The 18,025-nt window shown below is 36.7% G+C and overlaps 1 protein-coding gene across 2 annotated transcripts in view; it reads right to left on the reverse strand.

Annotated features, from left to right (window-relative positions):
* Positions 1-587: 587 nt before the first annotated feature.
* The window catches only part of LIN9 (lin-9 DREAM MuvB core complex component), an 85,332-nt gene continuing 67,894 nt past the window's right edge, over positions 588-18,025 (reverse strand). For both annotated transcript variants that reach the window (XM_027564615.1, XM_027564616.1), the window contains 4 exons: positions 10,589-10,714; positions 2,814-2,993; positions 2,555-2,652; positions 588-2,069 (listed from right to left, as the gene is read on the reverse strand). In XM_027564615.1, coding sequence (XP_027420416.1) covers positions 1,964-2,069; positions 2,555-2,652; positions 2,814-2,993; positions 10,589-10,714 — 510 coding nt within the window. In that variant the 3' untranslated portion in view covers positions 588-1,963. The remainder of the gene's footprint in view (positions 2,070-2,554; positions 2,653-2,813; positions 2,994-10,588; positions 10,715-18,025) is intronic.

Here is an 18,025-nt window from a genome sequence, read left to right on the forward strand (position 1 = left end):
TAAAGCATGATGTACTTGCTTGCTCGCTCAATCTGGCTTTGATAGTTTTCTTTAGGGCTCCATAAAGGTGTTAAGCAGTGGCAGCATCATTTAAATTAATGCACAGCAGATCCCAAATGACTACTTTGAATTATATAGATTTCTTCTTCCTTAAACAAAAATAAAATTCATATTTATTCTTAGGCACAGTTCTTGTCATCAACACATGATGGCACTGAAAGATATAGATGATGCTTAATTACGTAAGTGCAAAACTAGGTATAATTTAAGTGTGACAAGTCAGCCTTAAGAAATGTAGAAGAAAAAATATAAAAAATGCTTACCTAAGTCTAGGCAGAATATATTGAAAAGCAACCTTTCTCTAGTCTAGAGTAAGCCAAGTAACTTACGTGCTCAGTGTTTTCCGTAGTGACTACTTAGCCGTGGGGAAAAAACGTCCTAATGGTATTTTAATTCAAAATGACTTAGTAATAAATTTGTACTGTTCCTCCAAAAAATATAGTTTAGTGGAAAAGATAATTTTAAAAAACATTTTAAATAGAAGAAATATTTATCAACTTGTATTAATTAAATGAAAATGAAGATCATTAATTTTCATAAATCAATTTATTTAGAATTACAAATATTAATAATAAAAGATTTATGCATTTCTTAATTAAACATAACAGTTTAGCTAAATATAAACTCTGCACTAAAGTTCTGCAGTGGCACAATACCAACAAAGAATATGGAAGCATTTTTAAACTATACAAAAATTTCAAATGGAAAATAATCTTGTTTCAGTTTTATTATACATTAATATAAAAAGTCTCATTTTATGAGACATCTAAAAGAATCAAAGCCACTTCTACAGCTATATCTTAAACTCCAAATCTGAAAACAATTTATTATATTTTGACTTTATAATATTCTATATTAAAACAGAGAAAATTCCAAATACACACTTTTTACAAGATTAACATCTTAGGCAGGGTTTTCCTTAAAAAACCGAGAACCAAAAAAGCCCACAACCAAATACAAACCTTTTTTCTCCATTTTCTAGCACTGGCTATTGTATTTGTTTTCCTTATAAAATTTTTTTTACTTTAAAAATTGTGTAACTGTTGGATTTTAACCAGTAATCTGGTTCAAAAATTGTGCAAATAAACAAAAAAATATGAAAATAGTGTGTTATCAGTCTTTTGAAAATAAATCCCATAACAATGGCACTTTTTGCCCTGAATTGATGGGAAAAGACATGCCAAATCCATTTGCTGAAATTTAGCATCTTGCAGTAATGTTTCTTTCCTGCTCCTTCATTTTCTTTCAACAGACAAACAACAAAGGTTTCTTTTATAAATTATGATAAATTAAAATATTTATTATTATAAAATGATCTATAGAACCATGTCACATTGCAAGTATATATCATATATACTTGTAAAGTCCGTATTTCCCACCTATATTCCAGTGGCTTCCTAAAAATGAGGACTTCCCATATCTCATGATGTTATCTTTTGAAGACTGAAGTGGTGATCAACTAAATGAACTGGAGTTGTAATTTTCTAGATAGAATTTCCACATTGCCATGCATAATGCACAAAAGACCATGTTTCTTCATGTTCTCCACTGCAGTAGTTGTCTGCCTGGGTTGAGTTGAATTCATGCACATTAAAAAAATGGTCAACATATTCTTCCATGAAATTATGTTATGTTCAGACATTTTCAGTTTAAAAATACTTGCTAATAAACATATATAACATAAGCAGTGCTACTGCAGCTGAGTAATAAAAGAAAAATAAATATAATGCTGGTCAGCAATGCTGGTTCAAGAAGCAGTAGAGTATATTAAAACGCCTTATTTGGAGATTTAAATTTTCCTTGTTTTCCAGCAGATAGGTTATTTGGTGTTGGAAGCCTATATAAAGGAAGAGAACTTCACAAAAACAATGTCCTATGCAGTTGGGATAATTAAATCTTCTATTCAGTCTCTGTTGGTGTTATTTGCTGCAAAGGCATGTAAGTTTCCCATCTGGCTCAGGCCGCTCTGAATATGTGCAACATGAATTTCTACATTATTCTGAAAGCAACTAAAGAAAGAAGAAATATGGTTAACTACTTTATCTCACAAAATTAAAAACAGTTTTTCTAAAAAGAAAAAGCTGAATTTCAGTTAGGAAATAGCTAAGATAACAACCCCACATAAGTAACATATCTTCCCTTTACATTAGCCATAATTCTATTTCAGTAGTAACTGAAAGGTATGCTTGAAAGAAGCCAAGAAACCATGGAAGTACTGGAAAGAGGATGGACAAATCTCTCTTTGGGGAAGACTTACTTCAAAGTTAAACCTCTATGCCAAACCCAAACCTAAATATTATATGTCTTTGACGCCTTTATATAAAAAAATCCATCTGAAAATTCTGTCAATAGACTGCATATAACATGAAAGCTCATTTACAATTTACTTAAAGGATAAAAATCATGACTACTTCATAAATATGTACAATTCTTAAAGCTTATACTGGAAATCACTATGAATTTCAATAAAAATAGAGTACATCTAACGAATTACCTGATATTAGAAGCATCTATTGTACTCTTGATATCATTTAGTGAATCTGTAAGTGATTTAAATTCAAAGGAATTCAGGTCGCCTCCTTCTGCTAGACACTAAAGAAAAAAAAATTTCAAAATTGTACTTCGAATACAGACAAAAACTCTGCTCTAATATACAGTTTAATTTTTTAGCACCAAATTAGCACAGTTTGTTTAGGTGTCAAAATGAAGAAAGTATTCTTAATATTTTCCCCAAAAGGTCCTCTGAAATTTACCTTAATTTGTAATAAAATAGCTGTAAGCCTGGAGATTAAGTCTGTCAGATTTTCATTTTCAACACAGGGCTGTCCTGTTGAGGAATTTGCATGCCGAACTATTTCCTGTGCTTCTTCCTCACACCTTCGTCTCATGTCTGTCGGCTGATCTGCAGGCTGGAGCCCTTGGTCTGGAGCAAGCTGAATACAGATGATTAAAACACAAGATACACATTCATAAGGCCATGATAATTTCTGTGTGTTTGTGCCCTGTTTGCAGATTAGGATTTTTTAAAAAGTAGCATTTGTGTAACAAAAACAACCTCACTTTTACCTTAGAAATTTTTTCTCCTCTAACAGTATTTATTTTTTGATTTGTTTTATATTTTGGGTACCTTTTAATTTTGAGGTACTTCTAAAAAAAGAATAGAACAAAAATTTCTTGATAACCTTTTACCCAGATTCACTAACTGCTTATGGTTTACTGTGTTTGAGTTAACATTCGACCTTTCTCTGTATATAATTTTTTTTCTCTTAATTATTTGAGAATAAATTGCAAACACTGTGCCTCTTTACTCCTAAATACTTAATAACCACAGAGCAATGATCTGATCACAATCAGGAAGTTTAGCAAAGACATAATACCATTTTCTAACAGTCTATATACAGATTTCATCAACTGTCCCAATACCTAGCTATTTTTCCCCCTGAATACATCTGGTTGTCCTGTTTCTCTAGACTCCTTTACTCCTCAGTCTTTCATAACCTTGATAGCTTTGAAGAATATCAGCCAATTATTTTGCATAATATCCCTCAATGTGGGTTTGTCTGTTTCCTCTTGATTAGACTAAAGTAATAGGTCTTCGGCGGGAACACCACGAAAGTGATGTTGTTCTCAGTTCACTGTGACTAGGAGGTGTATGATGTTTATCTGCCCCACTACTGCTTATGTTATCTTTGATCACCTGGTTAAGGAAGCTATGTGCCTCCATCAGCACAGACAGCTTCCTTGTTCTTAGAGCAGCACACCGCTCCACTATGGGATGTGCCATAAGTTATTCAGCCAATTCCCTATGTATGGGCATTTAGGTTACTTCTAATATTTTGTGACTGTCAGAAACACTGCAATGAATAATCTTGTCTTCTAACATTTAACATTTTTTTAAACTGAAGTATACATAAATATATAATACTCCAAGGGTAGCTACCATCCTGACTTTTATATATATATAAACAATACAGACCTATATATTATTATATATATTAGTTTTTGCTGGCTTTTGAGCTTTACATAATATGAAATTATGCATTATATATTCTTTTGTGTCTGACTTTATTTGTTCAATATTTGCATGTTCTCATATGAACAAATATGTTCACATATTCATTCTTATTGCTAAGAATTCCATATTATATGATAACTTACCGATTCATTTTAGTATTGATGGGTATTTGGGTAATTTCTAATTTTTGGCTATAATGAACAGTGATGCTATATATGTTCTAGTGTCTATCCTTTGGTAAATACATGTTCATATATCTTTGATATATACACAGAAGTGGAATTGCTTGTTCTCATTTTAAAATCAATATTGTGCTTCCATAAGAGCTTTGTGAAAATTAAATTAAGTTTACTCCATTAGGAAATGAGTGTCACATATGGCCTTGTGTACACAGTGAGATACAAAAGGACATCCACTTCTGCATGTTTCACGTCATCTTGGACAGCATGGTTTGCACCTCTTGTGGATGGTTGCTAGTCCAGGGGGAGAACTCTATTTGCAGGGACAACACATATTGCTATGTAGGTAAATGACAATTATCAGGAAAATAAAAATAATAATGGATGGCTGAAGGAATGAGCAAAACATACTCAGAATTTAGTTAAAGGTAATCGCAGTTCATTTCTCTCAGTTCAAGTGGACTGGTATCAACAAAAATGGCAGATCTTTGGGACTCAATGATGAAGTTAGTATCATAAAAAGCTGTTTATCTCACATCACAAACAGATGTGGCTGTAAATATCCCATGCTGTGCTTAGTTGCTGGGTTGTGTCTGACACTGTGAGCCCATGGACTGTAGACCACCAGGCTCCTTTGTCTATGGGGATTCTCTAGGCAAGAATACTGGAGTGGGTTGCCATGCCCTCCTCCAGGGGGTCTTCCCAATCTAGGAATAGAACCTCTCGCATTGCAGGTGGATTCTTTACCATCTGAGCCACCAGGGAAGTCCTAGACCCATGCACTTATGGTCAATCTACAACAAAGAGGCACAAATATACAATGGAAAAAAGGTAGTATCTCTTCAGTAAATGGTGCTGGGAAAACTGGACAGCTATATGTAAAATAATGAAATAGAACATTCTCTCAGTTCAGTCGCTCAGTCGTGTCCGACTCTTTGCGACCCCATGAATCTCAGCACGCCAGGCCTCCCTGTCCATCACCAACTCCCGGAGTTCACTCAAACTCACGGCCATAAAGTCAGTGATGCCATCCAGCCATCTCATCCTCTGTCATCCCCTTCTCCTCCTGCCCCTAATCCTTCCCAGCATCAGCGTCTTTTCCAATGAGTCAACTCTTCGCATGAGGTGGCCAAAGGACTGGAGTTTCAGCTTTAGCATCATTCCTTCCAAAGAAATCCCAGCGCTGATCTGCTTCAGAATAGACCAGTTGGATCTCCTTGCAGTCCAAGGGACTCTCAAGAGTCTTCTCCAACACCACAGTTCAAAAGCATCAATTCTTCAGCACTCAGCTTTCTTCACAGTCCAACTCTCACATCCATACATGACCACTGGAAAAACCATAGCCTTGTCTAGATGGACCTTTGTTGGCAAAGTAATCTCTCTGCTTTCTAATATGCTGTCTAGGTTGGTCATAACTTTCCTTCCAAGGAGTAAGCGTCTTTTAATTTCATGGCTGCAATCACCATCTGCAGTGATTTTGGAGCCCCCCAAAATAAAGTCTGCCACTATTTCCACTGTTTCCCCATCTATTTCCCATGAAGTGATGGGACCAGATGCCATGATCTTCGTTTTCTGAATGTTGAGCTTTAAGCCAACTTTTTCACTCTCCACTTTCACTTTCATCAAGACGCTTTTGAGTTCCTCTTCACTTTCTGCCATAAGGGTGGTGTCATCTGCATATCTGAGGTTATTGATATTTCTCCCGGCAATCTTGATTCCAGCTTGTGCTTCTTCCAGCCCAGAGTTTCTCATGATGTACTCTGCATATAAGTTAAATAAGCAGGGTGACAATATACAGCCTTGACGTTCTCCTTTTCCTATTTGAACCAGTCTGTTGTTCCATGTCCAGTTCTAACACTTGCTTCCTGACCTGCATATAGGTTTCTCAAGAGGTAGGTCAGGTGGTCTGGTATTCCCACATCTTTCATAATTTTCCACACTTTATTGTGATCCACACAGTCAAAGGCTTTGGCACAGTCAATAAAGCAGAAATAGATGTTTTTCTGGAACTCTCTTGCTTTTTCCATGATCCAGCGGATGTTGGCAATTTGATCTCCGGTTCCTCTGCCTTTTCTAAAACCAGCTTGAACATCAGGAAGTTCACGGTGCACATATTGCTGAAGCCTGGCTTGGAGAATTTTAAGCATTACTTTACTAGCGTGTGAGATGAGTGCAATTGTGAAGTAGTTGGAGTATTTTTTGGCATTGCCTTTCTTTGGGATTGGAATGAAAACTGACCTTTTCCAGTCCTGTGGCCACTGCTGAGTTTTGCAAATTTGCTGGCATATTGACTGTAGCACTTTCACAGCATCATCTTTCAGGATTTTAAATAGCTCAACTGGAATTCCATCACCTCCACTAGCTTTGTTCGTAGTGATGCTTTCTAAGGCCCACTTGACTTCACATTCCAGGATGTCTGGCTCTAGGTGACTGATCACACCATCATGATTATCTTGGTCGTGAAGATCTTTTTTGTACAGTTCTTCTGTGTATTCTTGCCACCTCTTCTTAGTATCTTGTGCTTCTGTTAGGTATACCATTTCTAGTCAATCTAATCACACGGACACAGCCTTGTCTAACTCAGTGAAACTAAGCCATGCCATATGGGGCCACCTAACACGGGTGGGTCATGGTGGAGAGGTCTGACAGAATGTGGTCCACTGGAGAAGGGAATGGCAAACCACGTCAGTATTCTTGCCTTGAGAACCCCATGAACAGTATGAAAAGGCAAAATGATAGGATACTGAAAGAGGAACTCCCCAGGTCAGTAGGTGCCCAATATGCTACTGAAGATCAGTGGAGAAATAACTCCAGAAAGATTCAAGGGATGGAGCCAAAGCAAAAACAATACCCAGTTGTGGATGTGAGTAATAGAAGCGAAGTCCTATGCTGTAAAGAGCAATATTGCACAGGAACCTAGAATGTTAGGTCCATGAATCAAGGCAAATTGGAAGTGGTCAAACAGGACATGGCAAGAGTGAACATCGACATTCTTGGAATCAGCGAACTGAAATGGACTGGAATGGGTGAATTTAATTCAGATGACCATTATATCTACTGCTGTGGGCAGGAATCCCTTAAAAGAAATGGAGTAGTCATCACGGTCAACAAAAGAGTCAGAAATGCAGTACTTGGATGCAATCTCAAAAACAACAGAATCATCTCTGTTCGTTTCCAAGGCAAATCATTCAACATCACAGTGATCCAAGCCTATGCCCCAACCAGTAACTCTGAAGAGCTGAAGTTGAACAGTTCTATGAAGACCTACAAGACCTTTTAGAACTAACACCCAAAAAAGATGTCCTTTTCATTATAGGGGACTGGAATGCAAAAGTAGGAAGTCATGAAACACCTGAGGTAACAGGCAAATTTGGCCTTGGAATACGGAATGAAGCAGGTCAAAGGCTAATAGAGTTTTGCCAAGAGAATGCACTGGTCATAGCAAACACCCTCTTCCAACAGCACAAGAGAAGACTCTACACATGGACATCATCAGATGGTCAACACCGAAATCAGACTGATTATATTCTTTGCAGTCAAAGATGGAGAAGCTCTATACAGTCAGCAAAAACAAGACCGGGAGCTGACTGTGGCTCAGATCACGAACTCCTTATTGCCAAATTCAGACTTAAATTGAAGAAAGTAGGGAAAACCACTAGACCATTCAGGTATGTCCTAAATCAAATTCCTTATGATTATACAGTGGAAGTGAAAAATAGATTTAAGGGACTAGATCTGATAAATAGAGTGCCTGATGAACTACGGACAGAGGTTTGTGACATTGTACAGGAGACAGGGATCAAGACCATCCCCATGGAAAAGAAATGCAAAAAAGCAAAATGGCTGTCTGGGGAGGCCTTACAAATAGCTGTGAAAAGAAGAGAAGTGAAAAGCAAAGGAGAAAAGGAAAGATATAAGCATCTGAATGCAGAGTTCCAAAGAATAGCAAGGAGAGATAAGAAAGCCTTCCTCAGCGATTAATGCAAAGAAATAGAGGAAAACAACAGAATGGGAAAGACTAGAGATCTCTTCAAGAAAATTAGAGATACCAAGGGAACATTTCATGCAAAGAACATTCTCTAATACCATATAAAAAGTAAACTCAAAATGGATTAAAGACTTAAATGTAAGACCAGATATTAGAACACTCTTTGACATAAATCACAGCAATATTTTTTTGGATCCATCTTCTAGAGTAATGAAAACAAGAGCAAAAAAAAAAAGGGACCTAATTAAACTTAAAAGCCTTGCATAGCAAAGGAAACTGTAAATAAAAAGACAAACTACAGAATGAGATAACATGTTTGCAAATGATGTGACCGCAAAGGATTAATTTCTGAAATAAACAAAGAGTTTATACAACTCAATATCAAAAAAACCCAAACAACCCAATCAAAAAATGGGCAAAAGACCGAAAGAGACATTTCTCCAAAGAAGACGTTCACATGGGCAACAAGTACATGAAAAGATGCTCCACACCTCTAGTTATGAGAGAAGTGCAATCAAAACTACAAAAAGTTATCACCTCACATCAGTGAGAATGGCCATCATCAAAAAGTCTACAAATAATAAATGCTGGAGAGGGTACGGAGAAAAGGAACCCTCCTACACTGATGGTAGGAGTGTAAACTGGTATAGCGAGTACAGAGAACAGTATGGAGGTTCCTTAAAAACTAAAAACAGTTACTATTATGATCTAGTAATCGTACTCATGGAAAAGATGAAAACTCTAATTCAAAAAGATAAATGCACCCCAAAGTTCATAGCAACACTATTTACAATAGCCAAGACATAGAAGCAACCTAAATGTTTATCAGTAGAAGAATGGATAAAGAAGATGTGGTATAAGGAAAAAAAAAACAAACCACAGGAATATGTGGTACATATATACAATAGAATATTACTCAGCTTTAAACAAAGAATGAAAAATGCCATTTACAGCAACATGGATGGACCTAGAGATTATCATACTAAGTGAAGTAAGTCAGACAAAGAAGGCAAATATCATTATGATAACACTTACTTGTAGAATCTAAAAACATGGTACCAAAAAAAGGATCAAAAAGTGATACAAATAAAATTTTTTACAAAACCAAAATGGACTCTCAGACATAGAAAAGAGGACATAGAAAGGATTATCAGTGGAAAAGGGATGGGGGGAGGATAAATTAGGAATTTTGGATTAACAGATATACACTACCGTATATAAAACAGATAAACAAGGTCCTACTGTATAGCATAGGCAACTGTATTCAGTAATAATCTATAATGGAAAAGAATGTGAAAAAGAACATATGTCTCTGAATTACTTTGTGTACACTTGAAGCACTGTAAATCAACTGGTCTACAAATAATAAATGCTGGAGAAGGTATGGAGAAAAGGAACCCTCCTACACTGAGTAGGAATGTAAATTGGTACAGTCAGTATGGAGAACAGTATGGATGTTCCTTAAAAACTAAAAACAGAGTTACCATTATGATCAAGTAATCCCACTCATGGAAAAGATGAAAACTCTAATTCAAAAGGATACCTTTTGAATGCTAATTCAAAAAACCCTACTTCAAAAAAAAAAAGTGGCTTTACTGGAAATATACAACTTCTAAGAATGCAAATGCTGGAGCATACTAAACTCATTACAATCATTTCATTCTTCCTTGTAAGAAACTCAAATTTTTGATGAAACTGGTGAACCACCTTCATACATATAATTATATGTACATAACAATAATGATAATTCACAAATAATCCTATAATGTATGTGACTGCAGTTCAAAAATGCATAGTTCTAATGTAAAGTTTATTTTTAAAATTTCTATTTATTTATTTTTTTGACTGTGCCTCACAGCCTGTGGGATTTTAGTTCCCCAAGCAGACATTGAACACAGGCTCTCAGCAGTGAAAACACCGAGTCCTAACCATTGGACCACCAGGGATCCCCAAATGTAAAGTTTAAAAAGGAGCAATCAAAACTGTATACACAGCATGGTCATAACTTTGTAAGAAAAAGCATGTATGGTTTAAAAAAATTAGGAAATAAACAAAAATAAAGTTTTTGTGGTAGTAGAATTAAGAGTAATTATTTTTCTGGATGTTTCTAAATTTTTAGAGAGCTATAATCATTTGTAATTCAAACAAAAAACCAACAGAACTGACAGGTGTGTATAAAGCACTCTTCAATGTTGATGCTGTAAGGGAAAAAAAAGTATATAAAATATGGTTCTGCTCAAAGATCTTGGCTTAGTTTGGGTTTTCTAAGATGGGATGGTAACAGTATCAGTTTCAAGTAAGAGGGGGTCACAGCCCCCTCAAGGGAACTCTGCACACACCACCTACCTCATAGCAGTACTGCTGAACTTTGTGCAAGACTTTGTTTAGGTCCTTGTTCAGTTGTTCAAGCTCTAAAACGATCGTTGCATATCTCCGTTGAAATTCAATGCCAATGGGCATGGAATATGATTTCTGAGAAGGAAAAAAAGTCAGATTTTGATAACGTTTTTTTTTTTAACAATGCAATTTCAACGATCTACTAGGATACAGGACTTTTTTTTTTTTTTTTAAACTTTACATAATTGTATTAGTTTTGCCAAATATCAAAATGAATCCGCCACAGGTATACATGTGTTCCCCATCCTGAACCCTCCTCCCTCCTCCCTCCCCAGGACTTATTCAAAATAGACAAACAGGTTATTAAAACAGACTATGCTCAATGTTATACTACTTATATGTGGTAATGGTATTATTGTTATTTAGGTGATTGTCTTTGTTCTTATGAGTGTCATGATCATGATGTCTGTCATTTACTTTTTAAAAAATGGAGATTGTATATATATATATAGAGTGTGTGTGTGTGCAAGACAGATTAAATGTTCAAAACTGTTGAATCTATGTATGTTTCTTATGTTTCTTAAAAATCTTTTAACTTTTTAGTAACTTTATCATTTTCAAAAATAAAAAGTTGGTAAAAAATTATATATATTCATTTGAAGTGTTCTAGTAATTTAATTGATTCTCCATTTGGACTCAATTCAGTATAGCATAATGGATAACAGTCATGCGTGCTAGAATCAGATTACATGTTCAAAACCCAACACTATTACATACTAGCTGTGTGACTTTAAGCAAGTTCCTTAATTTCTCTGTGCCTGTTTTCTCATCTGCAAACTGGGGATAAAAGAACTTCTATCTAATGAGATTATGGCAAAGGTTAAATGAAATAATATATGGTAGCATATTGCCTTCCACATAGAAAATATTCATTAAGTATTAACTGTTATCACCATTGCCATCATTTCGTATCTGCTTCCTACCAGTAAGTGTAAACAGACTTTGATTCCATTTCTTTTCCTCTCTTCATAACACCTCCAATAAATTACACTATCCGTTCCACTTCAGCTACAAATGCTGCAATGAGACTTCTTTAGTCAAGCCAAATTGAACCACACTTCTGTTTTTCACAGGATTTCTAAGAAAGCAGACCATCGTGCACTGGAGAAACAAGTACAATTAAGAAAGAAAAGTGTGCCTAGACTGGTAGGGTAAACTACTTGCACTAATAACCAATCACAGTGTTTTAATTGTTTGAGCTAACAGAAACCTGGCAATCATCTTGTTCAGCCTTGTCATTTTACAGATGAGAAAACTGAGGCCCAGGAAAGTTAAATGTTTTGCTCAACAGCACACACTATTAATAATGTACCAGGTACTGTTCTAAGTGTTTAAGAGAATCTCACAGAATCCTTACAACCATCCCAAGAAGGATACTATAATTATCCCCACATTACATATGGAGGAATCTGAGGTCCATGTACCACAGCCAGTAAGTGGTAAGCATGCAGGATCTGAAGGTAGACTGCATCAGAATTCCTCCACCATGAGATCTGATGCAGTGAAAGAGGAGGAAGGGAAACAATGTCACAGGGAGACAAGGGAAGGGATGTCATTTAAAGATTCCATGTCTGGTTCTAACTGTTGCTTCTTGACCTGCATACAGATTTCTCAGAAGGTAGGTAAGGTGGTCTGGTATTTCCATCTCTTTAAGAATTTTCCACAGTTTGTTGTGATCTACACAGTCAAAGGCTTTGGCGTAGTCAATGAAGCAAGATGTTTTTCTGGAATTCTCTTGCTTTTTCTATGATTTAGTGGATGTTGGCAATTTGATCTCTGGTTCCTCTGCCTTTTCTATATTTAACTTGAACATCTGGAAGTTGATGGTTCACCTACTATTAAAGCCTGGCTTGGAGAATTTTGAGTATTACTTTCCTAGCATGTGAGATGAGTGCAATTGTGGAGTAGTTGGAAATTATTTGGCATTGCCCTTCTTTGAGATTGGAATGAAAACTGACCTTTTCCAGTCCCGTGGCCACTGCTGAATTTTGCAAATTTGCTGGCATATCGAGTGCAGCACTTTTACAGCATCATCTTTTAGGATTTGAAATAGCTCAATTGGAATTCCATCACCTCCACTAGTTTTATCTGTAGTAATGCTTCCTAAGGCCCACTTGACTTCACATTCCAGGATGTCTGGCTCTAGGTGAGTGATCACAACATTGTGCTTATCTGGGTCATGAAGATCTTTTTTGTATAGTTCTTCTGTGTATTCTTGCCACCTGTTCTTAGTATCTTGTGCTTCTGTTAGGTCCATACCATTTCTGTCCTTTATCGAGCCCATCTTTGCATGAAATGTTCCCGTGGTGTCTCTAATTCTCTTGAAGAGATCTCTAGTCTTTCCCATGCTATTGTCTTCCTCTGTTTCTCTGCACTGATCACTGAGGAAGGCTTTCTTATCTCTCCTTGGTATTCTTTGGAACTCTGCATTCAAATGGGTATATCTTTCCTTTTCTCCATAAAATCACTCAGTGTGAAAATCATTTGGGTTTAACATAAACATTAAATTAGTTCAATGACACTAACCTGATGTATCACAGAAAATTAGGAAAAAATGCATACCAAGAAAATCTGTAATCCATAAAAATGAAAGAACTGTTATACCTCTGAAGATATTAAAAAACAACAGTTCTGGATATATTAAAAATAAAATCTCCTTATAATACTTAGGATTCTTCCTTCTGTAAAGAAGGAATTAAACTAATTGAATAATTTGTATTTGTCCCTGAAATATTCGACAAAATTTCAACTCACAAGTGATATACGAAACAGAATAAATAATAGGTATGTTATGATTAATGGATATAATTTGATTTTTACTACCTCTATAAGGCACTGTCGGAGAAGGCAATGGCACCCCACTCCAGTACTCTTGCCTGGAAAATCCCATGGACGGAGGAGCCTGGTAGGCTGCAGTCCATGGGGTCGTTAAGAGTCGGACACGACTGAGCGACTTCACTTTCACTTTTCACTTTCATGCATTGGAGAAGGCAATGGCACCCCACTCCAGTACTCTTGCCTGGAAAATCCCAGGGATGGAGGAGCCTGATGGGCCGCCGTCTATGGGGTCGCACAGAGTCAGACACGACTGAAGCAACTCAGCAGCAGCAGCAGCAAAGCACTGTACTTATATCAATATAATAGAAATGGCAGTCTCTGAAGATAATTTTCATGTTTTATTTACTTTTTAAAACTAATCATGTAAGTAAGTGTTAGTAGCTCAGTCATGTCGGACTCTTTGCGACCCCAGGGACTATAGCCCACCAGGCTCCTCTGTCCATGGCATTCTCCAGGCAAGAAAACTGGAGTGGGCTGCCATTCCCTTCTCCAGGGGATCTTCCCAACCCAGGGATCAAACCTGGGTCTCCTGCACTGCAGGCAGATTCCTTACCATCTGAGCCATCACATACCATACTATTTCCTTTTTGATGATTCCACTTAAATTAAAGGATATGGTTTATTAAACAAAGACCAAACAATTACCATGCATGATATATGTTATACACAGGACCTACTGTGAATAGAAATCCATCTCTCTCCACCATTTGTTTTTAATGAGTACAAGGATCAAATAACCTTGAATATACTTTTTATACTACTGCTGCTGCTGCTGCTGCTAAGTCACTTCAGTCGTGTCCGACTCTGTGCGACCCCATAGACGGCAGCCCACCAGGCTCCCCGGTCCCTGGGACTCTCCAGGCAAGAACATTGGAGTGGGCTACCATTTCCTTCTCCAATGCATGAAAGTGAAAAGTGAAAGTGAAGTCGCTCAGTCGTGCCCAACTCAGCGACCCCATGGACTGCAGTCCACCAGGCTCCTCCGTCCATGGGATTTTCCAGGCAAGAGTACTGGAGTGGGTTGCCATCGCCTTCTCTGTTTTATACTACTGGCAGTTAGCAACTCTCTAAAAAGCAACAGGATTTGCAATAGCATTCCTTATACCCGCTACACTGAACAATTTAAATTTCAACTCTTTCGCCAGGCTAGTATGTGATTTATGCTTCTTCTTCTTTGGGGAACAGTTTTATTCTAAAGCAGTCTGATACTTCATACCTTGATCTTATCCTATAGAACTGAATTCCAGGTTTATGCTTAAATGACAGTCCTTGACATCAGGAAAAAAATAGGGGCACATTGTCCTCCTGCTGTCTGAAAACATAATGAGTATACATGTTTTAAATATTTTATTACCAACGAAAGAACATGTTATGTTCACCAGCTGGAATAACTTTATTAAATGTTTGAGATTTTTGCACCATAATAACCAAGACAGGAAGCTGGATAGCCCCTAAAATCAACTGCTATTTCTTATATAAATGCCTGCAGAAGTTTCATATTTTCTTTGGACATCATTAGATTTCCTAGCTTTTTTTAACCTTTTATCTTATATTGTAGTATAGTTGGTTAACAATATATATAGTTGGTTGTGATAATTTCATGTGTGGAGGAAAGTGGTTCAGTTACACATATACATGTATCTCTTTTGGATTGACACGTATACACTGCTATAATTAAAATGGATAACCAATAAGGACCCACTGTATAGCACAGTGAACTCTGCTCAATATTATACAACAACCTAAACAGGAAAAGAATCTGAAGTAATGTTTTAAAGCTAATATGAATTCTGACATTTTGCTTAACATTAGTATGTTCTGTGAATCTGCCACCCCATTGGAAATAACTCTTTTCATATTAAGTTTTCTTGTAAATCTACCTAATGGAGGAGCTTCTGGATATTTAGGTCATTTTAGCTTACATGTTTTATATTCTATTTTTGTAATCTGTCTGTGGACCATCATCTTCTTCTGTGGCTAAGACTCCACTTATTTATTTCTGAATGTTAAACTACCTTTGCATTCCTGAAATAAATCTACTGGTTGGCATGATGTACCTTGGAAACATTCCCATTTGTTAATACTTTGTTTAGGATTCTTTCACCTATATTCATAAATGATATTGGCTAGTAGTTATTTCTTTTGTAATATCTTTGTTAGGTTTTAATATCAACTTATTCAAGAATTACAAAAAGGAATTGGAAAATGTTCCTAGTTTTTCTCCTGTTCTCTAAAAAAAGTTTTTGCAAGGTGATGGTAATGGTAAATATTTAGTTGAATTCATTGGTATGGAAGAATTCATCTAGTGGTGTAGGTTCTTTGTGGTCAAGTTTACATTATAGATTCATTTATAAGGCAGTGATGGGACTATTCAGACTTTTTTCCCATATCAGTGTTGACAAGTATTTTTCTAAGAATTTGCCTCCTTCATTTCAATTTTCAAAAATATTTACAGGAAGCTGTTTATGAACTGTATTAGTCCGCTTGGCATGCTATAACAGGATACCATGACTGGTGGCTTAAAAAATAGCAATAAATTTTTTTTTGTAGTTATGAAGGTTGTAAGTTCAAGATCAAGGTGCTGTCAGGGATGGTTTCTAAATAGAACTTTAGAACTTTATCTGGCTTGCAGATAGCTGCCTTCTCGTTGTGTCCTCAGATGGCCTTCCTTCTGTGCATACATGGAGAGACCTCTTGGGGTCTCTTCCTCTTCTTGTAAGGACACCAGTCTTACTGATTTGGGTCCCAACTTTATTGTCTCATTTAACCTAAATTATCTCCTTAAAGGCCCTATTTCTAAATACAGTTACACTGTGGCTTAGGGCATCAACTTATGAATTTGAAGCACACAAAATTCAATCCTACAGTATCCTCTCAAGATCTTTTTCATGTCTGTAGGTTTTATAGCGATGTTCCCTCTTTCTTTCTTTTTATGGCTGCGCTGGACCTTCATTGCTGCATATGGGCTTTTCCTAGTTGGGGCTACTCTGTGTTGTAGTGCCTGGACTTCTCACTGTGCAGGCTTCTCTTGTTGCTGCTCTCAGGCTCTAGAGTGCAGGCTTTGCAGTTGTGGCACACAGGCAAGGGACAGAACTCGTGTCTCCTGCCTTGGCAGGCTGATTCCCCACCACTGGACCACCCTCTTTCTTAATAGCAGTAAGCTGTATCTTTCCTGATTAGCATTTTCAGGATTATCAATTTTATTAGGTCTTTCAAAGGGCTGAACTTTTACTCTGTTGATCATCTCTATTTTAGATTTATTTTCTATTTCATTACTTTTCTCTCTGGATTTAATTTGTTGTTCTTATTCTAACTTACTGAGATAGATGTAACTCACTAATTTTTTTCAGTCCATCTTCAATTTAAACATGCCTTTTATTCTAAAATAGGTGTGGCTGCATAATAACATTTTGATGTATATAATTTTCAATACTACTAAATTAAAAACATTTTCTGGTCTCTGATAACTCATTCTTTGCTTTATGGTTTATTTAGCATTGTATTCTTTAATCTTGAAGCGTGAGTTTTATTCTTGGTATCTTTTAGTTAAGAACTGACTCATTGGAAAAGACCCTGATGTTGGGAAAGACCGAAGGCAGGAGGAGAAGGGGACGACAGAGGATGAGATGATTGGATGGCATCACTAACTCAATAGACATGAGTCTGAGCAAGCTCTGGGAGTTGGTGATGGACAGGGATGCCTGGTGTGCTGCAGTCCATGGGGTCGCAAAGAGTCAGACACAACTGAGTGACTGAACTGAACTGATCCTTTAGTTATTAACTTCTAAATTTATCTGTACTGTGGTCAGAGAACTTACTTTGGACAATTTTAATCATTTTGCAATTTGTTGAAATCTGATCTAAGACCAGTGTACAATTAATTTTTGTAAATATTCCATGCAGGCTTGAAAATAATAGGTATCCTACAGTTGGCAGGTGTAACTGTCTCCGTATGCTAATGAAATCATTTGTTAACTGTGTCTTTCAAGTATATATTCTGATTTTTAAAAAATTTTTATTAATTAACTAACTTAGTTTTGACTGCTCTGGGTCTTCAATGCTACACAGGCTTTTTCTCTAGTGGTAAGAGAGAAGTGCAATGCATGGGCTTCTCACTGTGGTGGCTTCTCTTGTTACAGAACACAGGCTCTAGGGCCCGCAGGCTTCAGCAGTTGCAGCCCCTGGGCTCCAGAGCACAGGCTTGGTAGTTGCGGCGCACGGGCTTAGTTGCTCTGTGGCATGTGGGATCTTCCTGGACTGGGGATGGAACCCGTGTCTCCTGCATTGGCAGGTGGATCCTTTACCACTGAGCCATCAGGGAAGCCCTCTGATTTTTTTTTTTTTTTCTCTAACTGATTTTTGACTATTTGTTTTATTAGTTACTAAGAGGGCTATGGAAACTGTGTTGTTACAATAGTGGATTTGTACTTTTCCTTTGAGTTTTGCCAGTTTTTGCTTTATATATTTGGATGCCATGTTATTAAGTACATATAACTTTCAAGTTATTATTTTGAAACTATACCTTTCATCATTAAGAATCACACCTCT

This window comes from Bos indicus x Bos taurus, chromosome 16 (genome assembly GCF_003369695.1).
Source record: "Bos indicus x Bos taurus breed Angus x Brahman F1 hybrid chromosome 16, Bos_hybrid_MaternalHap_v2.0, whole genome shotgun sequence".
In the NCBI taxonomy this organism is placed as follows: Eukaryota; Metazoa; Chordata; class Mammalia; order Artiodactyla; family Bovidae; genus Bos; species Bos indicus x Bos taurus.